This window comes from Dermacentor albipictus, chromosome 2, assembly GCF_038994185.2.
Source record: "Dermacentor albipictus isolate Rhodes 1998 colony chromosome 2, USDA_Dalb.pri_finalv2, whole genome shotgun sequence".
NCBI classification, from domain to species: Eukaryota; Metazoa; Arthropoda; class Arachnida; order Ixodida; family Ixodidae; genus Dermacentor; species Dermacentor albipictus.
The window spans coordinates 94,380,252-94,402,927 of NC_091822.1; the positions used below are offsets into that span (position 1 = coordinate 94,380,252).

The 22,676-nt window shown below is 44.6% G+C and overlaps 2 protein-coding genes across 10 annotated transcripts in view; one reads left to right on the plus strand and one right to left on the minus strand.

Annotated features, from left to right (window-relative positions):
* LOC135902695 (membrane metallo-endopeptidase-like 1) overlaps positions 1-22,676 on the minus strand; it is a 360,170-nt gene that overhangs the window by 299,821 nt on the left and 37,673 nt on the right. The gene's annotated exons all lie outside the window — the stretch shown is intronic.
* Positions 4,611-17,383, plus strand: LOC135902743 (uncharacterized). Its single transcript, XM_065432961.2, has 5 exons — positions 4,611-4,812; positions 4,877-4,999; positions 11,601-11,696; positions 13,363-13,422; positions 15,222-17,383. The coding sequence occupies exons 1-5, from the start codon at positions 4,611-4,613 to the stop codon at positions 16,295-16,297; spliced, it is 1,557 nt and encodes a 518-aa protein (XP_065289033.2). The 3' UTR covers positions 16,298-17,383.

Sequence of the window (22,676 nt, forward strand, 5' to 3'; positions counted from 1 at the left end):
ATTGTATAAATCATAAAATTTTGCTATGGAAATTATCACAGAATGGCATTAGAGGTATTCCTTTAGCATTATTTGAGTCTTACCTTACTAATCTAAAACAATCAGTATGTATAAAAAACGACAAGTCAAGTTTTGTTCCTTTACTAAATGGCGTGCCACAAGGAAGCGTACTAGGTCCTATACTTTTTAACCTTTATATTAACGACATTACTAATATTGATACAACTGTAAAATTTATCGTGTATGCCGATGACACTAATCTTCTCATTTCTGGTCCGAATTCACAAGAATTAATAGAAAAATGGAACTTTCTACTCAATAAACTATCTGAATGGTCAGTCGCTAATTGCCTAAAAATAAACCCTACGAAAACAAAAGTAATGTTATTTCGCGCAAAAAATAAAGTTATTACTAGTAATCAAACCTTAGTGTGTGCGGGTAAAGAACTGCAAATTGTCGATGAACATAAAATATTAGGCGTCACTTTTTCCTCGCACCTTACTTGGGATAAACATGTTGAAAATATCTGCACAAAAATGTCTGCTATCATAGGCGTTGTGTCTCGATGTCGGCGTCTTCTTCCAACCAAAGCAAAACTGAACATTTATTATGCCTTATTTTTTTCCCATTTAAATTACTGTAGCTTAGTGTGGGCGACTACAGGAAAGACAAACATCATGAAAATCCTTTCTTTGCAAAAGAAAATGATTCGGCACATTGACAACATGGGTTATCTGGAGACAACGCGGGCAGCGTTCTTAAAGCATAAAATTATAAAAATAGAATATTTCTACACGTTTCGCCTTCTAAATTCATTTTATTTCTCAAATACTGCCTTTAAAAATTTCCTAGTGTCTACTGCATCTTTGACACCAAAATTCAATTCTTCCAATACGAGAAATAGTGATACATCGTATGTCCCGTGGTTTCGAAATAAATATAGCCTACAGTCATTAAAACATAATCTACCACATATATTAAATAACTATAAAGGTACATATACCTCTTCATCGAAGGAACTGCGAATGCATTTTGTAAACATGTGATCAGTGATTGTTTATCGTTCTTTCAGAGGCAACTGTACGCGTTACTGATATTGTAACCCATACACATGTAATTCTATCTTCTGGTGTATCGAATGTGTGTTTTTTTCTTTTTAGTTAGTACTATCTACTCTCTATAACAGAGCGACTTGTATTAGCCTTATTATTAACCCTTACACACGTACTTCCATTTTTTCTGATGTATCAATTATGTATTAACTGTTTTTTTTCTCTTAGTCTTTATATAATTTTCGGTCTTGCTATTGTGCATTTATGTAATTAATTTATTCTGAGTGTCTAACAATGTTACAATTTTGATGCAACCACCATGTATGCCTTGTAATGGACCATCGGCCTAGTCAAGCTGTTTTCCAACAGCTTTTAGCCTATGGTATCCACCAGAACACTTTGTAATTCTGGAAATAAAAATTGAATTGAATTGAATTGAATTGTGCACATTCGATTCGGTGGCGTGAAAACGACTTTCTAGCGTCGCCTTTCCTCTCTGACTCATTCCTGTCATGTATGCACACGCAAGGACAATCCCCATTCCCCGAAGCGGCGTGCCTAACAGCATCAGAGGGAAAGTCGAAGGAAGAGGCACGAAAGTTTCGCATTAAAAATGAGGGACGAGTTTACCCCTCAACCCATTGCCCTTTCACATTGGGTAAGGGGGTCTGTACGCACCGATCGCAGCGCTAGTTGTGTTCATTCTGTGGCTGCCCACGGTGCTATTTGGTTGTTTGCTTTGTGCGTACCACTGAACGTGCTCGTGTGCTTTTTGTCACAGGTGGTGCCCTGGCTACCATGGCGCTGAACGTGAACGATGTCGAGCGGCTGGCCGTGGAGAAGCTTCGAGCTCTCAAGCGTCGTAGCTTCGATCTTCGGAAGTCGCTACTTCTGAAGATCCTGCTGGCAAGGACCAGAAGAATTCGCCACAACTGGGAGGTATGAGCTTTCTAACGTGTACATTTTGCCTGTCCTAGGTGAAACGTAGCCTAGCCATCCCTGTGGCTACTATGAATACTGTTATCACGATGTTGGTAATCACTCAGAAATTCCGGTCGCTTCACAGTTTCACAACAACCGTGACATTTCTTCTTATTACTGTGAAATTAGCGATTCAGCTTTTCCTTTCGTAAATCTCTTATTTATTCATGTCGAGAAAGAAATTCTTAAGTTGTACGGAAGCGTCTTCGGAATTTTTTTATAATGGCGGTGCTGGTGGTGGTGGCCGGTTATCAGCATGGAGGTGTAGACTAGCGATTTGCCACAGGTGTGTGCTACCACACATTCATCAAAGCATTCATAAACGAATTAATGTTGCGAGATCGGCTAGTTGCTCCTACTTGCAAAGGACGCGGACAAAGACCCTGCTGGCAACGACCCGGACGACCCGGAGAATCCAGCTCAACTGGGAGGTATAATTAATTTTCTATTATGTAGATATTTCCCTTGCTAGGTAAAACGCAGCCAAGCCATCTCTGTGGCTAGCGTGAATACCATAAAAGTGATGTTGCTAATAACTGAGAAGTACCGGTGACTACATTATTTATGAACAGCCGCGATAGCTTCTTTTTCTATACATTTAGCGATACAGATTTCCCTTTGGTAAACCTCGTATTTATTCATTTCTAAAAAGAAATTCTTAAGTTGCACGAGAGCGTACGCGAAATTTTTTCATAATGGCGGTGCTAGAGGTGGTGGCGGGTTATCAGCACGCTGGTGTAGACTAGCGATTTGTCACAGATGTGTGCTACCACACGTTCATCACACCATTCTTATACGAATTATTGTTGCGACATCGGCTAGTTGCTGCTACTTGCAAAGGACGCGGACAATGATCCTGCTGGCAACGACCCGGGGAATCCACCGAAACTGGGAGGTAATTAATTGTTTATTATGTAGATATTTCCCTTGCTAGGTAAAACGTAGCCAAGCAATCTCTGGGGCTAGCGTGAATACCGTAATCATTATGTAGCTAATACCTGAGAAGTACCGGTCGCTTCATATTTTGTGAACAACCACGATAGTTTTTTTTTTTTTTACTATGCAATCGGCGGTTCAGCCTTTCCTTTTGTAAAGCTCTTATTTATTCATTTCTACAAAGAAATTCTTAAGTTGCACGGAAGCCTACGCGGAATGTTTTCATAATGGCGATGCTGGTGAAGGGTTATCAGCACGTTGGTGTAGACTAGTGATTTTTCACAGATGTCACCACTTACATTAATTATCAAACCGCAAAGAACAGACCGCCAAGCAAGAATACAGGCACCAAATCAATGGGTTTAATACGTAAAAAATGTTATCTTAGTGCTTTGGCGAAGTATTGCTTCCTTTAATTTGGATGGTATCTTCTTCCATGTCTTAACTCCAACAAATTCAAATAGTCATTTGCCATATAATCGCCAGCGGAATTACATCTGGTCGAACACGATGATGATAGAAATATGGATACAGGAAAAGCATGATTGCGCTTCATAAGAGCTGCATTATGCTCGCGCATAAACTAGCATGGCAATATGTTTAGTTGAGTGGAGCATAAGATAATGAAGCTTCAATACATCCAGGCCCCGTCACTGCAGTCCAGATGTTTTAGTGCTGGGCCCTGTCAGTCTAATCAATGCCTTTTCCGGTTGACATTTCTGCACGGCATTTATTTTCAGAAATTGTAGCAAAATACCCTACTGCACCTTGAACGTGAGCTTATTCAATTTCCCCGAAACCACCGTCATTTTGCCTCCTCATGTCAGCCCTCCTCCGCGACCATTGTATAAGGACTGCGTCTACTCCTCCCACCTTCCTACAGTTCCACCTAGGCCCCCTCTGGACTTGCGCCTTAGTAGAAAGGGAAGCGCTGCTGTTTCTGGAGTGTTCCTGAGGAAAGTCACGGATAATTATAGCTGTCAAGTGGCTAATGTGGCGACGGCCAAGGAGCTCCAAAGGCCATTGTGCACATTCGATTCGGTGGGGTGAAAACTACTTTCTAGCGTCGCCTTTCCTCTCTGACTTTTCCTGTCATGTATGCACAAGCAAGGACAATCCCCCTTCCCCGAAGCGGCGTGCCTGACACCATCAGAGGGAAAGTCGAAGGAAGAGGCACGAAAGTTTCGCATTAAAAACGAGGGACGAGTTTACCCGTCAACCCATCGCCCTTTCTCATTGGGTAAGGCGGTCAGTACGCACCGATCGCAGCGCTAGTTTTTTTTCATTCTGTGGCAGCCAACGGTGCTCCTTGGTTGTTTGCTTTGTGCATACCACTGAAAGTGCTCGTGTGCCATTTGTCACAGGTGGTGTCTTGGCTACCATGGCGCTGAACGTGAACGATGTCGAGCGGTAGGTCGTGGAGAAGCTTCGAGCTCTCAAGCGTCGTAGCTTCGATCTTCGGAAGTGGCTACTTCTGAAGATCCTGCTGGCAAGCACCAGAAGAATTGACGGTTTGCAAAAACACTGCTGCGCATGCGTGAACACGGCTGTCACTAGCGCCCTCTGCATGGTTAGATGCGAAAAGCAGACGAACATCTAGCTCTGTGGGGGTGCGAATGTGTTCGCGCTCTTTTTGTGCCCATGGCGGCTAGTTGTGTCGCGTATGGGTGCTCAAATTGCTTCAGTGGCAAAGGGAGCATCAGTTTATTTCGCTTTCCGTCTGAGAAGACGTATCCGGCGAGGAGAGCAGCATGGATACGAGCCGTAAGGCGAGTAAACCTCGATGGCTCAGCTTGTCAACCGAGCGAGTACTCCAGAATCTGCGGAGCTCATTTTGTTACAGGTAGGTTAAGCGTTCTGTTTACACGAGGTATTTTGACAATATAGCCAACTTCATCTCACCACAGGGCGCCCGTCGAACTTCAGCAAGCACCCTGACTATGTGCCCAGCGTGTTCACCTACGCACGGTCTGTCGGCGCAGCGGCAGTGCGGAGGCATAGACGTTGGATGAACAGACAGTACACAGAATGTGAGTCACCGAATACACTTCAACGCTAGTACACTAAAGCGATTGTCGAAGCGTAAAAAATAATATCGCCTTCAAGCGCTATGCTTAATGATTGATAAATTGGCCGCTGTAGAAAGCCGGGCAATCTTCGCTCGTTCTCGCGTGCGGTATGTAACCGATACGCATTTCGTTTCTCGTCTCCATTGTCGTTTGTTGCTCGAAGCAGCGCGTTCGTCCCACGAAAACGACTGCGTGTACATTTTGGTTAGCTGTTTTGCTTCTTTTTGTCATAACTGTGCATCAGTTCACTGCTCTCGCGCAGTTTGCGCGCTCCTGTGATCTTTCTGCCAACATTTCACAGTATGGACCTGCTACGTTCTGTGACTGGGATTATATGGTGCACAAAGTTCCTGAGACGCAAGGAGCTTCATATTTCTGCAGTGTGTGTAAAGTAGAAGCCATGCTTCTGCGGCGTTTTAAGCGCAGTGAATATCAACTCCAGCGACGGCAATTACAGAAATAATGCACTTATCTTTTTAGCGAAGAATGCATGGCATTTAATGAATGAATGAATGTGTATTGTTTAGTGGCGCAAGGGCCAGGGATGGCCAAAGAGCGCCATGACTAATTATGTGTTGTTAAGCGCTGATTTGCGAGTTTCGATGGTGGGATGTAACATGGCTGTAAAGTGGCCTAAAATCAATGCGTATCATAAAAGCGTAAAATGATATATAGTATAAAATTATGATAGTGACATATGTAGTTGTCTATGGGTCTAGTACGCTTGATAAGTGATCATGACGCTAAAATGCAAGAACATGGAAATAGCTCCTATGCCTCCGGAAGGCCTTTGAGCCCAAAGGCTGGGAGGCAGGCGCTTTCTATTAATGCAGTTACCGCAGCAGAAACCTCAGTTAAGAGGCTGTGCTACGGATTCCCTGGTGATATAACATGAAAACTACGTACATCTTTTAAAAATTCGAAAAACGACTGATATTTAAAAAGAGGTTCTATACCTATGAACATTTGAGGATGAAGTGGAATTTGTTGCCGGTGTGGTAATGGAAAATGCTTTTTTCTATTTGCGTCTAATTCAGTACATTGCAGCAGGATGTGAAACACGGTAAGTGGCTCACCACATTTATCACACATGGGTGGATCGCCACCGGACAAGAGGTATGTGTGTGTGCTGTATGTGTGTCCTATCCTGAGTCTGCAAAGTGTCACTTCTGTATGGCGATTCTTTGATACCGGCGGCCAGTTACCAAGATACGGCTTGATAGCATGTAGTTTATTTTCTGTTTGTGTGTCCCACAAGCGCTGCCAGAAGGCCCTTAACTTTTTTCTTATTGAGGGCTTGAGGTCCATTACAGGGACAGTCGTGGAAGTGTTGGAAGCGTTCGCGTGGACGGATGTGGCTAGCTGATCAGCCAACACGTTTCCCTCTATCTCTCGGTGCCCCGGAACCCAGCAAACCACGATTTGCTGCTTGGATGCATAGGTGGTTAGTAATGCTGAGTACAGAGATACAATGATAGGGTTTTGATATTTTTTGACAGTTTTCAAAGAGTTTACGACGCTCAATGAATCTGTGTATATAACTGCCTTTGGGATATTATTTTCTTTAATGTGTTCAACGGCGGCCAATATCGCATAGGCCTCTGCAGTGAGAATGCTTGTGCTAGGATGCAGAACACCGTAAACCGAAAGGGATGGGCCGACGGCTGCGTAGGACACGCTAGAGTAACACTTCGATGCGTCAGTAAAAAATTCAGGAGAGGAATATTTGTGCTGTAATTCTAGGAAGTGCATACGGATATGCGCGACAGGCGCGCGCTTTGTAACAGCTACGAAAGATGTATCACAGTGTATAGGTTGCCACTGCCAGGGCGGCGGCCGTATAACAGGGGGCATAAGGTGGTATTCAAGCAGTGGAACCCTTGTTTCTTCAGCTATGTCTCTAACACGCAGTGAGAAAGGCTTTGCCACTGTGGGCCGGTTGCGGAAAAGTTGAGAACTGAACAAATCATTTATAGTGGAATACGCGGGGTGGTCACTGTTTGCGTTCACTCTCAGAAAATACATGAACGACGAATATGTTCTCTGCAGATGAAGTGACCACTCATCCGATTCAACGTAAAGGCTTTCCACTGGGCTTGTTCTAAAGGCCCCTGTTGATAGGCGAATTCCTAAGTGGTGTACAGGGTCTAGCATCTTCAGAGCAGTTGGAGTAGCCGACTGGTAAACTATGGCTCCATAGTCTAGTCGTGTGCGTATGAGGCTTTTATATAGGTTCATGAGACATTTTCTATCACTGCCCCAGGTTGTGCGTGACAGCACCTTTAAGATATTCATTGTTTTCATACATTTGTTTTTAAGATACTTTATGTGCTGTATAAAGGTTAATTTCGCGTCTAAGATTATGCCTAAGAATTTATGTTCCCTGTTTACGGGCAGACGCTCACCATGCAACACAATTTCAGGATCAGGGTGCAGGCCTCTTTTTCTAGAAAAAACGACACATGTGCTTTTTTGTGGGTTCAGCCTGAACCCGTTCTCATCAGCCCATTTGGAGACATTGTTAAGACAAAGCTGGACCTGTCGCTCACAGATTGCGAGAGAACTTGATTGAAAACCTATCTGCACATCATCAACATATGTTGAATAGAAGATGTTACGTGGTATGTGTAGACAAAGAGAATTCATTTTTACTATAAAGAGCGTGCAGCTGAGCACCCCGCCCTGCGGCACTCCAGTTTCCTGTACAAATTTCCGTGACAGAACGTTGCCCACTCGAACACGGAATGTGCGATTAGACAGATAACTTTCGATAATATTGAACATATTACCGTGTATACCTAACTGTGAGAGGTCTCTCAGTATCCCAAAGCGCCACGTAGTGTCATATGCTTTCTCCATATCTAGGAATACTGATACGAAAAACTGCTTATGAACAAAAGCTTCACGGATACGTGCCTCGATACGTATGAGATGGTCATTGGTGGATCGACCCTCCCGAAACCCACACTGGTATGGGTCGAGTAATTTGTTTGATTCGAGGAAGTGTAGTAGGCGACAGTTAATCATTTTTTCGAAAACTTTGCAGAGGCAACTTGTTAATGCTATTGGTCTATAACTTGATACAGAGGAAGGATCCTTTCCGTGTTTTAGAATTGGAATTACAGTAGCCTCCTTCCAAACAGAGGGGATCTCGCCCGAAAACCATATAACATTGTAAAGGTAAAGGAGGGTTTTTTGTGTTTCGGAGGGTAGTTGTTTCAACATCTCATATATTACACGGTCTGAGCCTGGGGCGGATGTATTACAATCATTCAGTGCTGCCTGCAGTTCTGCTATGGAGAATGGTTCGTTATACGCCACACTTTTATCACATTTTCTTTGTAACTTTTGCTGTTCTATTCGCATTTTGTACTTTAGGAAGGTTTCGGAGTAGTGCGAGGAGCTTGATATGTATTCAAAATGTGCACCAAGAAAGTTGGCTTGATCTTCCAGGCTTTCTCCGTGGCTATTTACTAAAGGCAGGGAATATGTTTGTTGCCCATTGACGTTTTTCACTCTATTCCATACTTTGCTCTCATCTGTGTACGAGTTGATGCTTGCTATATACTTCGCCCAACTCTCTCGTCTTGCTTGTCGGCGCGTTCTCCTTGCCTGGGATTTGATATGTTTAAAGTTTTCCAGGTTTTCTGCTGTTGGAGAATCGCGAAGCATCGCCCACGCTTTGTTCTGGTCCCTCCGTGCTTGCCTACATGCATCGTTCCACCAGGGAACACGCCGTTTGGAACCCATGCCGCTCGCTTGAGTAATACATTTACATGCGGCATCAAGTATAAAAGCTGTAAAATATGCAACAGCGTCATCTAAGGTTATACCGGACATCTCAGACCAGGTCATATGTGTAAGAGTGCGGTACTGCTCCCAATCGGCTGAGTCAACCTTCCACCGCGGTACCTGCGGAGGAAGTTGGGCTTGTTTCGGCGTAGTTAGGATTATTGGGAAGTGGTCACTCCCATACGGGTTGTTAAGCACATGCCATTTAAAATAGGGTAAAAATGTTGGCGATAAAATGCTAAGATCGATGGCAGAAAATGACTTGTTAGCCAGGTTAAAATACGTAGGCTCCTTTGTATTCAAGAGGCATGCTCCAGAGGAGAAAAGCATCTGTTCAATGACGTGACCTCGCGCATCACAGCGTGGATCGCCCCACAAACTACTGTGTGCATTAAAATCACCGAGAATCATATAGGGTTCTGGGAGCTCATCTATTAATGATACTAAATCGCGTCTGTGAAGCTGATAATGTGGTGGTATGTACAAAGAGCAGATGGTAATGAGTTTATTTAAAAGTATGGTTCGAACGGCCACGGCCTCAAGGGCCGTTTGGAGCTTTAAAAGCTGACACGCTACACTTCTGTAAGCAATAATGGCTACACCGCCAGATGATGCGACAGCATCCTCGCGGTCTTTGCGAAATGTAACATACTTTTGGAGATAGTGTGTGTGTATAGATTTTAAATGTGTTTCCTGCAAACACAGCACTTTTGGATTGTGTTTGTGGATGAGTTCTTGTACATCATCTAGGTTTCTAAGAAGACCTCTAATGTTCCATTGAATTATTTGTGTATCCATATTGGAGGTGAATAGGTGCTGTGTGTACGGAAATGAAAATTATGCCTTAAATTACAGAGCTCTTTCGAGGCCCTGTAATTGGGGTTTTGCCCTTTCTGGAGCGTTCGAGGGAGCCTCGCCGCTCCTTAGGCGCGTGGCGCGCCGTGAGGACATGTAAAGTGTCCATTGCGTCTTGCGAGGCGCCGGACACATGCTCTTGCGAGCGAAAAGTTTTCTGTGAGGGTCCTGCCTCGGAAGGCAAGACCCCTGCGCCCACCAGCCCGGAGGTCGGTGGGGCTCCCTGAGGGATCTGGCTGCGCCGGTTGTTGCCAGCGCTGGACGGGGCTGGGGAGGTTGGGGTAGCCTCGGCTGCGCCCACCTTCGTGGTCGTTGGCCCCGCCTGCTGTGGTGGCGTAGCAGCGTTAGCTGCAGTCGCCGAGTGGGCGGATGGCGTCACTGCCGCCTCACTGGGTGTGGGACGGACAGCCGCCGGAGGCCGTTGTGGCGCTGCCCCCTGACGCGCCACTTCGGCAAAGGTGTGCTTTGGCAGGAAAGATACCTGCCTGCGTGCTTCTTTGAAACTTATGTTTTCTTTTACTTTAATCGTAACTATTTCCTTTTCTTTCTTCCAAGATGGGCACGACCGCGAGTATGCAGCGTGCTCGCCTTCACAGTTTACGCAGTGGAGAGAGTTTTCACAAGATTCAGAGGTGTGCTCATGAGCACTGCATTTAGCGCAGGTTTGGCGGCCTCGGCATCTCTGTGAGCTGTGACCGAAACGCTGGCATTTAAAACAACGCAGGGGATTAGGAACATACGGGCGAACTCGGAGCTTGATATACCCGGCCTCGATGGACTCGGGCAGAACACTTGTGCCAAAAGTAAGTATCAGATGTTTGGTCTGTATTTCCTTATTTTCACGCCTCATCTTAATTCGCTTAACATTTATGACATTCTGCTCACTGAAGCCCTCCAAGAGCTCAGCCTCAGTCAGCTCCAAGAGATCATCATCAGAGACTACGCCACGGGTGGTATTCATGGTACGATGAGGAGTTACGGTTACTTTGGCGTCACCAAATGAAACTAGATTGGGTAGCTTTTCATATTGTTTCTGGTTGCAGAGTTCCAAGAGGAGATCGCCGCTTGCCATCCTGGATGCTTTATAAACTGTACCAAAAACTTGGGTAAGAGACTTGGACACTAGGAATGGTGACATTGCTCGCACGGGTTTGTCTGGTGTTTCGGAGTGCACTACATGGAAACGAGGAAAAGTTTCTTTTTGACGGGCGAAAAATTCGAAGACATCATCGGTGCGCCCCCTCTTGAGGGAGCGATCAGGTAAGGGGGGAAAAGAAGAAGCCATAAGAGATTGTAATTTCGGCAGTAACGCCAGCCACCCACCGTGGAGTCCTACAAGGGGACGTTGCAGGACCTGTGAAACACGGCCTGCAAACGCCAGCTGTACATTACCACTATAACCAAATATGATATAACCTAGGCTGGCTATTCACACAAGGTTAACCCTTGCTGCCTGGAAAAATCGGAAGTAAACGGAAGCTAGGAGAAGACAGGAAAGATGAAAAGTGAGGGAAAGACGAAGACTACAGGAACAGAGAGACAGGAAAAGGCAACTACCGATTTCCCCCGGGTGGGTCAGTCCGGGGGTGCCGTCTACGTGAAGCAGAGGCCAAAGAGGTGTGTTGCGTCCGCCGGGGGGCCTTAAAGGTCCGAGCACCCGGCATCGGCTCAACCTCCAGGATCCCCCTTTCCCCGGACACGGCTAAGCCGCGCACGGCTACGCGCGGGAGGGTCCAACCCTCGTGTGCTCGGGTCCGTGGTGTCGCAACACACCAAACGCCTGCTCGCGCAGACGCCCCTGCGGGGTGCATGGCATTTAGTGCGAGGGCGTGAGGTAAATGTTTTCATGCTTGCGGCACCGCATGCGATATTTCATGTGACATCTTGACGGCCTTATTTAAAATATCTATGGCAGGTGCTACCAGCTGCACATCTAGTAAACAAATCATCAAGTATGATTCTGCAGCTGCACAGTGCCCTCGAACAACTCCTTCCAGCTCAAATGAGAATGGTAAGTGCTTGCCAACATTACTTGTTTAAACAAATGCTTACAAACATGCTCTGCTAGGTCTTTGTATCTAAGTGTACCCAATGGTATAATTTAAAAAAAATGTTTTAGCAAAGAATGTAAATATCTTGGACAGGAAAGTAGTGCTGGTCAGGTGGTGGATTAAAATTTCTTTTTTCGCTTGACGATTGGCAGAGGTCCAAGCACTGTAAAACATTCCTGTGTCTTTAGTGGCTCAATACACTGGATTGTGGGAAAGTAAATAGTTACATTTACCCTCCAGTCATCTGTTCGATGAAATCTGTTGCCAGCAGTAATAGTTAGGCCATACGAGCAAACACAATTGCTCAAGCACCACACAACATTTTGTGGGGCTAGAAACTAAAAAAAGGAAAATTTCGTTAACTTAATCTCTAAAGGACCTCTCGCCAGTTTTTGGCCATTGCAAATGGACAAGCATAGCACATAGAACACGCAGTGGCAATCATGTCAGCATAGTCCCAAGCAACTGCGCAGAGTGAAAATATTTGAAATTTTTAATGGAAGCCCACGCACCCTGCTTCTCGAGGGAGCGACAGTGATAGAGTTAAGGTCCCATGCACAAATGCCTAATAGGGCACACTGACTACAGCATAATTGATTATGGCACATGACTTAGGTCAATTCATCCACTGCAGAATGATGGGTGCCAGTGGGAGTGCGCCATGCAGCAAAGAGAGGAACAGAAAGAAAAAGGAAGTGGTACTAGCCACGTAAATGTAGCACGGTTCCTTGGCTCCGGTTTGGGAGAAGGCAGAGAAGAGCACTTGCGAACTCTAGTTGAGGCAGTAGGAGAAAGCACCTATGCTGGCAGTGAAGCATGCCTTTTGGCAGCATGGCAACATGCTCCTCTTAAAATGAACCGGTTCCAAAAATGTTTGCTGTAAAACACTCCCAGGAGGTGCCCCAAGTACAAACCTAATTTGCAGTGATGCCAAGGGCTCTGTTAACAGGATTACATTTTTAAGAAAGTGTGCAGGCACTTGCTCTTAGCAGACTACTTCTGTTACTTTTGACTCATAAAATGTCTGTTTGATTTGCCTGCACCATTGTAAACCAGTTCATAGTGGGGGCACGAGGAGTTCAGAAATTTTTCAGCTCAATTTCAGTGGTGCGGGCATGACTTGTTGCTTGAAAGAAATGCCGAGGTGCAGACACGGTGCTGGCGTTTTTCTGCCTAGAATGCATCAACCATCTTGCTTTGAGAGGTCCCGAAATGCAGGTACGGTCAGCCTCTGAGGTATGAATACTCTGCATTGCATAAACGCAGCAGACATTCATACGAAGGGCTTCAGTGACTGCGCTACTGCTTCACACCTGCACGTCTGCACAAAGTTGGCAGTCAGTAGGCATAGTTACAGCAATATCATGAACCAGTCCTTCACCATTTGAAATGAAAGGCATGGCTTAGAGGGTGGATTGCTGCACCACCTGAACAAATGGCAGGCTCAACACCTTTTGAACTGGTTCAGGTGGTGCAGGCAAATTGAACAGAAATAAAAATTAGCTCTGATATGTGCAGTCATACAGGCAAAGTGTTGCTTCTTTCTTTGGTTCCTGATATATGAAGCTGAGGCTCATCAACCAGGAGCCACCTGTTCATTTTAACTGAAGTATATTGAACTTGCAGAGGAGATTGTCACATCCGCAAACATCGAGGAGGCACCACAGTTGGAGGCTCTGTCAAATGGTAAATATCACTATGCATTTTTCTGTGCACTTGTGACAAGTTTCTCTCCACCAAGTTACAATACGCACATGCTCACATTCCCAAGGGCATCTTGAAGAACCACTGCTCTTTCATAAGTTTGCAATGGATGGTTTAATGATTGAACTACCATTCTTAAAGGTATTGCAATGCAGTAATGACAGCAGAATTGCCTCTATTTTTCTTTGTAGCTGTAGAAAAGTTGTGGAATATGTGGTAGTTATAATTAACGAATAATGTATATAATATTTAGTCTCTGGTGTTTAGGAGGTTATTGCTAAAACATTTTCCTTCGATAATCACACAGATTACACGGCGCAGAAGCTATCTTGCACAATGGGTTGTATGCACCACCATTGCTCTTCCTTTCCTGTGTCTATAAATGTTCCACTCTTACCACACTGTTCTTTTCAGATTACATTACCGAGCGAGTATTTGTAAAGACAGCTGTGGGCTTGTGCTTACATCAGCACCTTGCATAGGGTGTAATGCGCTACCATTGCCCTTGCTTTCCTGTCTCTATAAACGTTCCACTCTTACCACACGGTGTTTTTCACATTAAATTACTGAGCTAGTATTTGTAAAGACAGTTACACCACTGTGGTCTCGTGCGTACATCAGCACCTTGCATAGGATGTCAACTGGTATGCAAATGTTTCATTCTGCTGTACGTCACCGGGAGCACGGACTTCCTCAAGCCATTCATCATAATGACTTTTTTCTGTGCTCCTGACATCATATAGGGAGGTTAAACTAACTTAATTTAGTTGTAAGGCTGGCCAATAAGAATATGTTCACTTCCCGAGATGCAACTTTGTTCATGTGCCATTCTTGCAGAGGAACTTGCTTCACCTTCTGGCTCATCTGCTTCATCTCAAGAAACACCATTTGTGGATGCTTCATGTAATGGTAAATATTGTTAACATGTGCAGTTTGAAGGCAGTTATTTATATTAACTGCCACTTCACGGTCATGCCCTCCTAGAACTGGAATATCAGCATATACTCGGACTTAGTGGGAAGGCAACAGTAATATTTACTTAGATTTTTTCAAAACTGCTGCACACTTTGGTCTTCAGCATGTGTTCAGCATTTCAGTCAAGCATGAGGAGAAATCTGAACTTCCCACAGCGCTTTCCTTAGGGGGGAAACTACAGAAAAAAATTACGGCAATCTAGATTGAAATAATAGGCTTTTGAATAACAAGTTCATCATTCATAGCTAGAATAGAGGTTTCATAAGTAAGAAAATGACAAAAATTGGAGTGGCACCACTCCTTGTGACGTATGTTGCCTCTTGTGTAATGTCTGCATTGGCCGATTCACAGAGAGCGTCACAGAGGGAGGTCATGTGGAATTTCTTTTGTCCTTTGTGGTGTGGACGGTTCAAATTGAAGAGTAGCAGCAGGACCTTCCATGAAAACTTTCTGTGCAATACTGTCAAACGAAAAGCAATGATACACAATGGAAAAATCTGTTGATGTAGCTCAACCTAACATTTTCCTTTAGTGTCCCTTTAGGAGTAGGTGGGAAAATCACCTTATTCACAATAGTTAAATCTTCCTCCTATTATTTTACAGACCGCATAATCTTGCTGGTGGAGCATATATTCTAAAAATCTTTTTTTGTAGGCAATGCTAGTCAATGCTGCATGTAAACAGTGCTGGGTGCAACTTGCACTTGCCAAGCTTGTGTAGAAAAAATGAAAATGTGCTTGATTTGTCAATATTTTTAGTACTGACCAGTCATGAAATATGATCTAATTTTTTCACCTCTATTACAGATTTGGAACAACAATTGGAAAATGAACATTGGAAATCAATTGCTCAAAACATGGAAAAACGGCTTGGAATTTTGCACCAAACTGTTGCAACATTAGAGAAGAAGAATGCGTCCCTCGAGAGAAAGCTTGATGAAGCTCGCTCGCAGATGCTAACACTGAGTGTAATTGAAGCGTTACCAAAAGCATGTATGTATTACACAGGCCTTCCCAGCTATGAAGTTTTTCAGTCATTGTTTGAATACCTGGAGCCACGTGCAAGTAACATGTCATACTGGGGATGGACAAAGAAGAATTACTGCGAAGCACGTGGTCGACCTAAAGAAAGTGGCCTTGTGACTGAATTCTTCATGGTTCTAGTGCGCCTCAGGACTGGTATGCCGGGAAAAGAAATTGCGCGCAACTTCACGATGTCGGAAAGCCAAGTGAGCCGGACATTTGCTACTTGGATTAACTACCTTGAGCGTGAGCTTGCAGCCATCACCTCTATTCCATCACGAGATGAAATTGGGCCTTATGTTCCGAGATGCTTCCGCTTCTTTGAGAACACGAGGCTTATTTTGGATGCAACAGAAGTTAGAATTCAGCGTCCTTCGTCAATAGGTGCACAGCGCCAGACCTTTTCCTCATATAAGCACTTCAATACATACATAGTGCTTGTTGGCTGTACCCCTGATGGCTACATAGCATTTGTGTCTCGTCTGTGGGGCGGATCTGTATCGGACAAGACAATCCTTGGAAGTTGTGGGCTTTTAGATTGTTTGGAAGTAGGGGATGCCATTATGGTCGATAAAGGCTTTACTTTCCCCTACTTACCTGCCGGTGTGACAGTGTACCGTCCCCCATTCCGAGAACGTCATGAAACACAAATGCCTGCGCAGGATGTGGAGCAAACACGTCGTATTGCCGCTGCAAGGGTGCATGTTGAGAGAGCAATATCCCGCATCAAAGCTTTTCACATTTTGGATAAGCCATTTCCTATCTGCATGATCGACATAGCAGAGCAGGTATTTAAAGTGTGCAGTTACCTAAGCAACTTCCGAAACCTGCTAATTAAAGATGATGACGAAATCAATTGAGCAATTTGTGTTGTGACAGAGTGACGTCAAGGCCACACCCCCTCTTCGTACCTAGATAAACGGCGCACATTTTGGGAATAAAGCCGTTCCTATTCCTGCTATCTGAGTAGCGTCTCTATGCATGCTACAAGTGGCAACGAAGATGGGATCCGAAGCCTAGGCCGAGATTGCGCAGTACAAGAAGAATGGCGAAGTTTTTGGATTTTTAGCCTTTCGTCAATGATGGCGAAAAAGATTTCATGTCTTATGTTGAAAGATTTGACCACTACTGGAAAGTGACCCAAAACAAAGATGACAGCCTGAAGAAATCTGCCTTTATAACGGCCATTGGTAAACGCCCCTACAAAACGCTGAAGGACGTGTTGTTACCAGCGAAGCCAGAAGACAAATCATTCGATGAAATCGTTGCTGTCCTGAAAGAACACTACTCTCCGGGAAGCAAAGTTATCGCCGAAAGGTTAGTTTAATCCCCGCTACCAGATGGAACGCGAGACAATATGCACCTTTGCAGTGGAACTACGCCATGTGGCAGCAAGATGCGACTTTGGGCCGTTCCTGGACGATGCTCTTCGAGACAGGTTCATGGCTGGCCTCAGCGGCGCTTCAATTCAAGCCAGCTTTCGGAAGAAAAAGGAGCTAAGCTTCAAAACTGCATGACCTAGCTAGAAGCGCAGAACTGGCTGCGAAAGAATCCAAAGGCTTCCGCCCAACCTCTGACAAGACTTTTCTCGATGAAGGCGTCCACGTCATTCAGAAGGGTCAGCAAAGACAAAAGGCAAGGACTTCGGTGGGTCTTGCAGGCGGTAATTTGTTACCGATGTGCGAAGCAACACGATGCTGGAGACTCCATATTGAAAGGCAAGGTGTCAACACCAGTGGTCGTTGTCCCCAAGGCAGACAAGAAGGTGAGGCTGTGTGGAGACTTCAAAATTACCTTAAATCCTTGCATAATAACGGAGCATTATCCATTACCCTTAGTAGAAGACATCTTTGCAGTAATTGCGGAGGGTAAGGTCTTCACGGTCTTAGACCTGACCACTGCGTATCAACAAATAGAAGTGCACCCCGACTCTCAAAAGCTGTTGACGCTTAACACGCACATCGGCTTATTTCGGTGCCTCCGCATGCCATATGGAAATTCCAGTGCCCCAGCCATATACCAGTCTGTGATGGATCAAGTATTAGAAGACGTGAAGGGCGTTGCCTGCTGTCTCGATGATGTCCTTATCACTGGAGCGTCCGAAAGGGACTGTTTCGAACGAATGGTTTCGAACGGCCATGAACTATCGTTGGATCGAGACTGCATGACCTGGGGCAATCGCATAATTGTGCCACGTGCGCTTGTTTTAAACTTGCTGCACGAAGGACATCCACGTACGACTAGAATGAAAATGCTTGCGAGGAGCCATGTGTGGTGGCCCCAGCAAACTTCAGACATAGGAGACACTGTCCAGAGCTGTGCAGTCTGTCAATTTAGGCAAAACACGCCGTCCCAGGTAGACGTCACTCCTTGGGCCCGTGCACGCAAACGATGGGAAAAGTGCACTTGGACTTCGCTTTTGCAAATTCATGCTGGTTACTAGTCCTGATAGATGCTTATTCCAAATGGGCAGAAGTTGTGTGCATGAAAACAACTACAGCGGAAACAACTGTGCAAGAGCTGCAAAGAATATTTGCCAGTTTCGGTCTACCGCAAATGGTCGTCACAGACAATGGACCACAGTTCACGTCTGCTCAGTTCTCAACATTCCTTGCCTCTAATGCCATACACCACCTCACTTCTCCGCCGTATCATCCTGCTTCGAATGGGGCGGCGGAACTACTTGCGCAAACCATCAAGAAAAGCCTACTAAAGCAAATTGGAGAACATAAAAAGCGTGGCAAGTCTATGCAGCATTGCGTCGATCAGTTTTTGTTCCTGTACAGGAACACGCCCTGCGCATCAACAGGGATTACACCAGTTCAGTTGCCTTTGACACGGGCCCCAAGAACACGTCTTAGCCTCCTGCACCTGGAGCTGATTAACCAGTTGAAGACTGAATCTCGTCAGCCCACTTTTGCCCGCTCAAGGTCAATATGGCACGAGTTCACAGCAGGTGACGAGGTGTGAGTGAAAGGAACTCGTCCGGGCGACCCTCTTTGGTTAGCAGGCACCATCACGCACCGTATTAGTGCCGTCACGTATACAGTGAGGGTGAATAACGAAGAACGTTTTGTGCATGCCGACCATATTGTTTCAGCTAAGCGCCCGGATTACCAGCCAGCCAGGAGCTCGTATTCAGTCCTACAACTTACAGTACGGCTCGATCAAGCAGACCCCATGGGGGCCCGAGAAATGGAAGCCCTTCCAGACCGTCCATAGGGCGACGATCAGACACTGCAAGACCAATCTTCGCATGAGCCCCCAGCATCGGGGCGCCTTGAATATCACCAAGTGATATATCATGTCTGATGAAAGCACATGCGCTATCTACACGCACGATTGCCACGTGCATGCACAGCCTCCCTGATTTTTAATAATATAGCGCGAGCGTCGACTGAACTGCTGGTGAGCGCTTTAAAACGGCGATAAGCGTGCAAAAAGAGCGTGCAACAAGGCGAGTGCAACAAGGCAACAAGGCTCGTGCGCGAACTCTCGCCTTGTTGCACGCTTATCGCCGTTATAAGCAGTTATAAGCAGTTCAGTCGACGCTCGCGCTATATTATTAAAAATCAGGGAGGCTGTACCTGCCCCTCACCGTTACTAACCCTTTCCACCTTTGACTATAGATAATGACGCAGAATAAAGGAGGTGTAATTTGTTTCTTGACAACCCAGCTGTCCAGTCTGTTCGTTGCACACGCGAATGAAACAGGTGATATCCGGCCCCGAGAGCTCGGAGCAGGTTCCAGTGCGGTCTACTGAAACCTTAAGGTGCAGTACATGAACACACAAGCAACCAGAGAGATGGGGTTACAATTAAAGTGAAATATAAAGCTGGCAGATTTAAGACTAGATTTAAGAGAAGGCTTTAGCTCAGCCCAGCTGTAGTGGCTGAGTGTATATGGTGTTGCGCTGCTAGGCACAATGTCAAGATTAAATCCCAGCTGCAGCGGCCACGTTTCAACTGGGGTGAAATGCAAAAAACGCTCGTGTACCATTCGTGTGATGAATGTTGCACTGTATCTAACCCCAAGAGGTCAAAATTATTCTGCAGTCCCCCACCACAAGCATGCCTCATAATTCCACTAAAACCCCAGAATTTAGGCTTTTTTTTTACCTCAAGATGAACTCTGATGCTGCCTATGGAAATGCATGCAAAACACAGAAGTGCCTTCATGAAAAAACTTAAGCTGATTACTACGAAAAGTGTTGCATTGGACAAAAATTCTAGCAAGTGCAGGCAGCAGAATTTAAATTGCGGGCCCATATTTTTTTCATAAAGTTCAGCAACGCAATGCTTTCAACTGCAAGTGCAAACAGAATGTTAATGCTGGTGATAATTTATACATGGCCCTGCTTCAGGTTGATAGCAAATACTCCAAGCCAACGCATGTGCGTTCTCCGATGAAGTGATACCCGATTGAATTTATCGTGACTGTGGTTGTACGAGCAGTCTCTTGAGAATATTGTTTTCACTTGCTCTCAGATATCAGTTATTGTGAACATGCAAGCAGCCTCTGCACTTTGTCTTCAATCTTGTACACGACTGTTGTTCCATATGCTACTCGTCATTGGAAATAAACTTCAAATGTCTAAACACAGCGGCTCGTAATTGTGTGTTATCCCGAAATCGTTGCACTGTATGTAACTGTGCGAGACTATCAATGCACTTGTGTACTCAGGTTTGTGACGGGAGCTGACTCGCATATATTCAGTGAGCCTAACATTGTATTCCAGAATGAGTTCTCAGAGCCAATAAGCATATCTCTAGCAATAAATGTCAAGCACTAATGCAGGAATAAGTTCCTTATACAGGCGCAGAAGCCTGACTACATTCTACAAATGCATACCATAAACGCCTCTGGTAAACAGCAGCCCAGGCCAAATGACAGAACCTTACACAGGAAAATGCACCACTCTGCAGGAAAGCACGTTTACATAAATGACCAGAGTAACAGGCAATGCACTTTCTTTATTACAAACACGAAACTGGCTCCAATGAATAGAAAACCAGATAAATACAAGATGCAATGTAGATCTAACAAAGATTACAGTAAAAGGAGTCTTCAACATGTCTGAACATTAGTAGTGGGCCAATATCAAATTCTTCGAATAATCGTATTGAGCATAAAATAATCAAATATGGATGCATGTGTGTATAGCAGGAGTACTCGCACCATGCTTGTATGTTGACTATGTTAAGTACAAATTGCCTTGGAAACATCGGTGCTCGTAGCTTAAAAATAAAACTCCTACTACACTGACATAATACAAGCAAAACTCACAGATTGTCATGTAGGCTACTGCGACAAAACCTAAAACAAGTATTGCATTATTTACTTTGTTTCTGCATTGCTGCAAAAAAAATTTTCAGAACAGCAGCAACACTAACAGAAGGTTTGGTTAATCTTGAAATACTTGAACAGGAATAGCTCAATTGAAATAGTCGTATTCCACAGCCCACCTCTTCGGTATATATTCCTGCCAAGTGGTACAAAAGCGAATCACCATGCCTTGCGAGTGAAAGTGCACTACTCTGCAGGCAAGCAGCATTGTATAGATGATAAGATGAAGAGGAAGTGAACACACAAAGCCATTAGTATCGCTAAATTGACACAAATACACACCAAGACTAGAAGCATAAAATAATAGAATAACTATCTATAGGTAGCTTACTACGACACAGCAGCGTGCAAGGGGTGATTGTTATGAATAAACTGAACAGGACTGTCAAGAGCTACGGTAAAAAGTAAAAGTTATCATTGCACAACATTGAAAGGCATCATAACCACACGCACACATTGGTGTAGCCACGACAGCGCTTACTTTAAAGGGGTGCAAAACATGCCCTACAGTACTGCGAGTCAGTCCCTCCCGCAAGTAGTCGAACAGGAGAATCGCGGTGTTTTGCAAGTGAAAGTGCACTACTCTGCAGGCAAGCAGCATTGTATAGATGATAAGATGAAGAGGAAGTGAACACACAAAGCCATTAGTATCGCTAAATTGGCACAAATACACACCAAGACTAGAAGCATAAATTAATAGAACAACTATCTATAGGTAGCATACTACGACACAGCAGCGTGCAAGGGGTGATTGTTATGAATAAACTGAACAGGACTGTCAAGAGCTACGGTAAATAGTAAAAGTAATCATTGCACAACATTGAAAGGCATCATAACCACACGCACACATTGGTGTAGCCACGACAGTGCTTACTTTAAAGGGGTGCAAAACATGCCCTACAGTACTGCGAGTCAGTCCCTCCCGCAAGTAGTCGAACAGGAGAATCTCCGTGTTTTGCAAGTGAAAGTGCACTACTCTGCAGGCAAGCAGCATTGTATGGATGATAAGATGAAGAGGAAGTGAACACACAAAGCCATTAGTATCGCTAAATTGACACAAATACACACCAAGACTAGAAGCATAAAATAATAGAATAACTATCTATAGGTAGCTTACTACGACACAGCAGCGTGCAAGGGGTGATTGTTATGAAGAAATGAAAGGACAGTATTGCAATTTCAAGAGCTGCTCTTAGGAAGCAAAGGTAAAGGAATAGTTACACATATTGCACAATATAGTTAAAAGAAGACGGCATGTTAAGAAGTACCAGTTACGGGCACACTTCATTCATGTACAGAGGATATATTGTACACTTATAGTAAATATTGCACAACAGAGGAACACAATAATCTTAATGTTACATTAGATTAAATGACATGTAGCCATACCTTTTCATTAATATGCGAAGCACTTTTTGGTCATGAATGCAAACCGTGAGAGAAGTCGCTCTAGCCTTTTTAGAGTTGCCTGCTATGTATGAAACAATGTGTGTACATTCAAAGCAATAAATAACTCTCGAATTAACATTTGAGATTACTTAGGCACATTTGCAACCTTCAGATGCAATGCTGCGGCACTGCTGTCATGTTGATGTGGTGGCATGCTACACAAACACCTGCCCCGCATACATTCCTTCCACCATGTTCCATTTGAATGCCATTGGCATAGCGCAAAAAAAGGTGAATAGGCACAGAAAAACATAACACACGCAGCACTAACTTTCAACAATAGATTTATTTCCAAGAGGAGCAGTACATATGTCGTCCACTGCGTGCGTCGCTGGGCACATGCTCCGGAAATGTCAGCAAACGAAAAAAGCACAAAACATGAGACTAGAGCAGGCTTGTGGTAAGCTATTATGACATGAGCAACAATTCTAATTGTTTTGTTG

Bases quoted from the DNA above. Each gene is read 5' to 3' on its own strand.
- LOC135902743 (XM_065432961.2), top strand. From the start codon at position 4,611: ATGGCGGCTAGTTGTGTCGCGTATGGGTGCTCAAATTGCTTCAGTGGC. The intron at 4,813-4,876 runs GTAGGTTAAGCG...ATCTCACCACAG, and splicing joins CGGAGCTCATTTTGTTACAG to GGCGCCCGTCGAACTTCAGC. The intron at 5,000-11,600 runs GTGAGTCACCGA...TATCTATGGCAG, and splicing joins GAACAGACAGTACACAGAAT to GTGCTACCAGCTGCACATCT.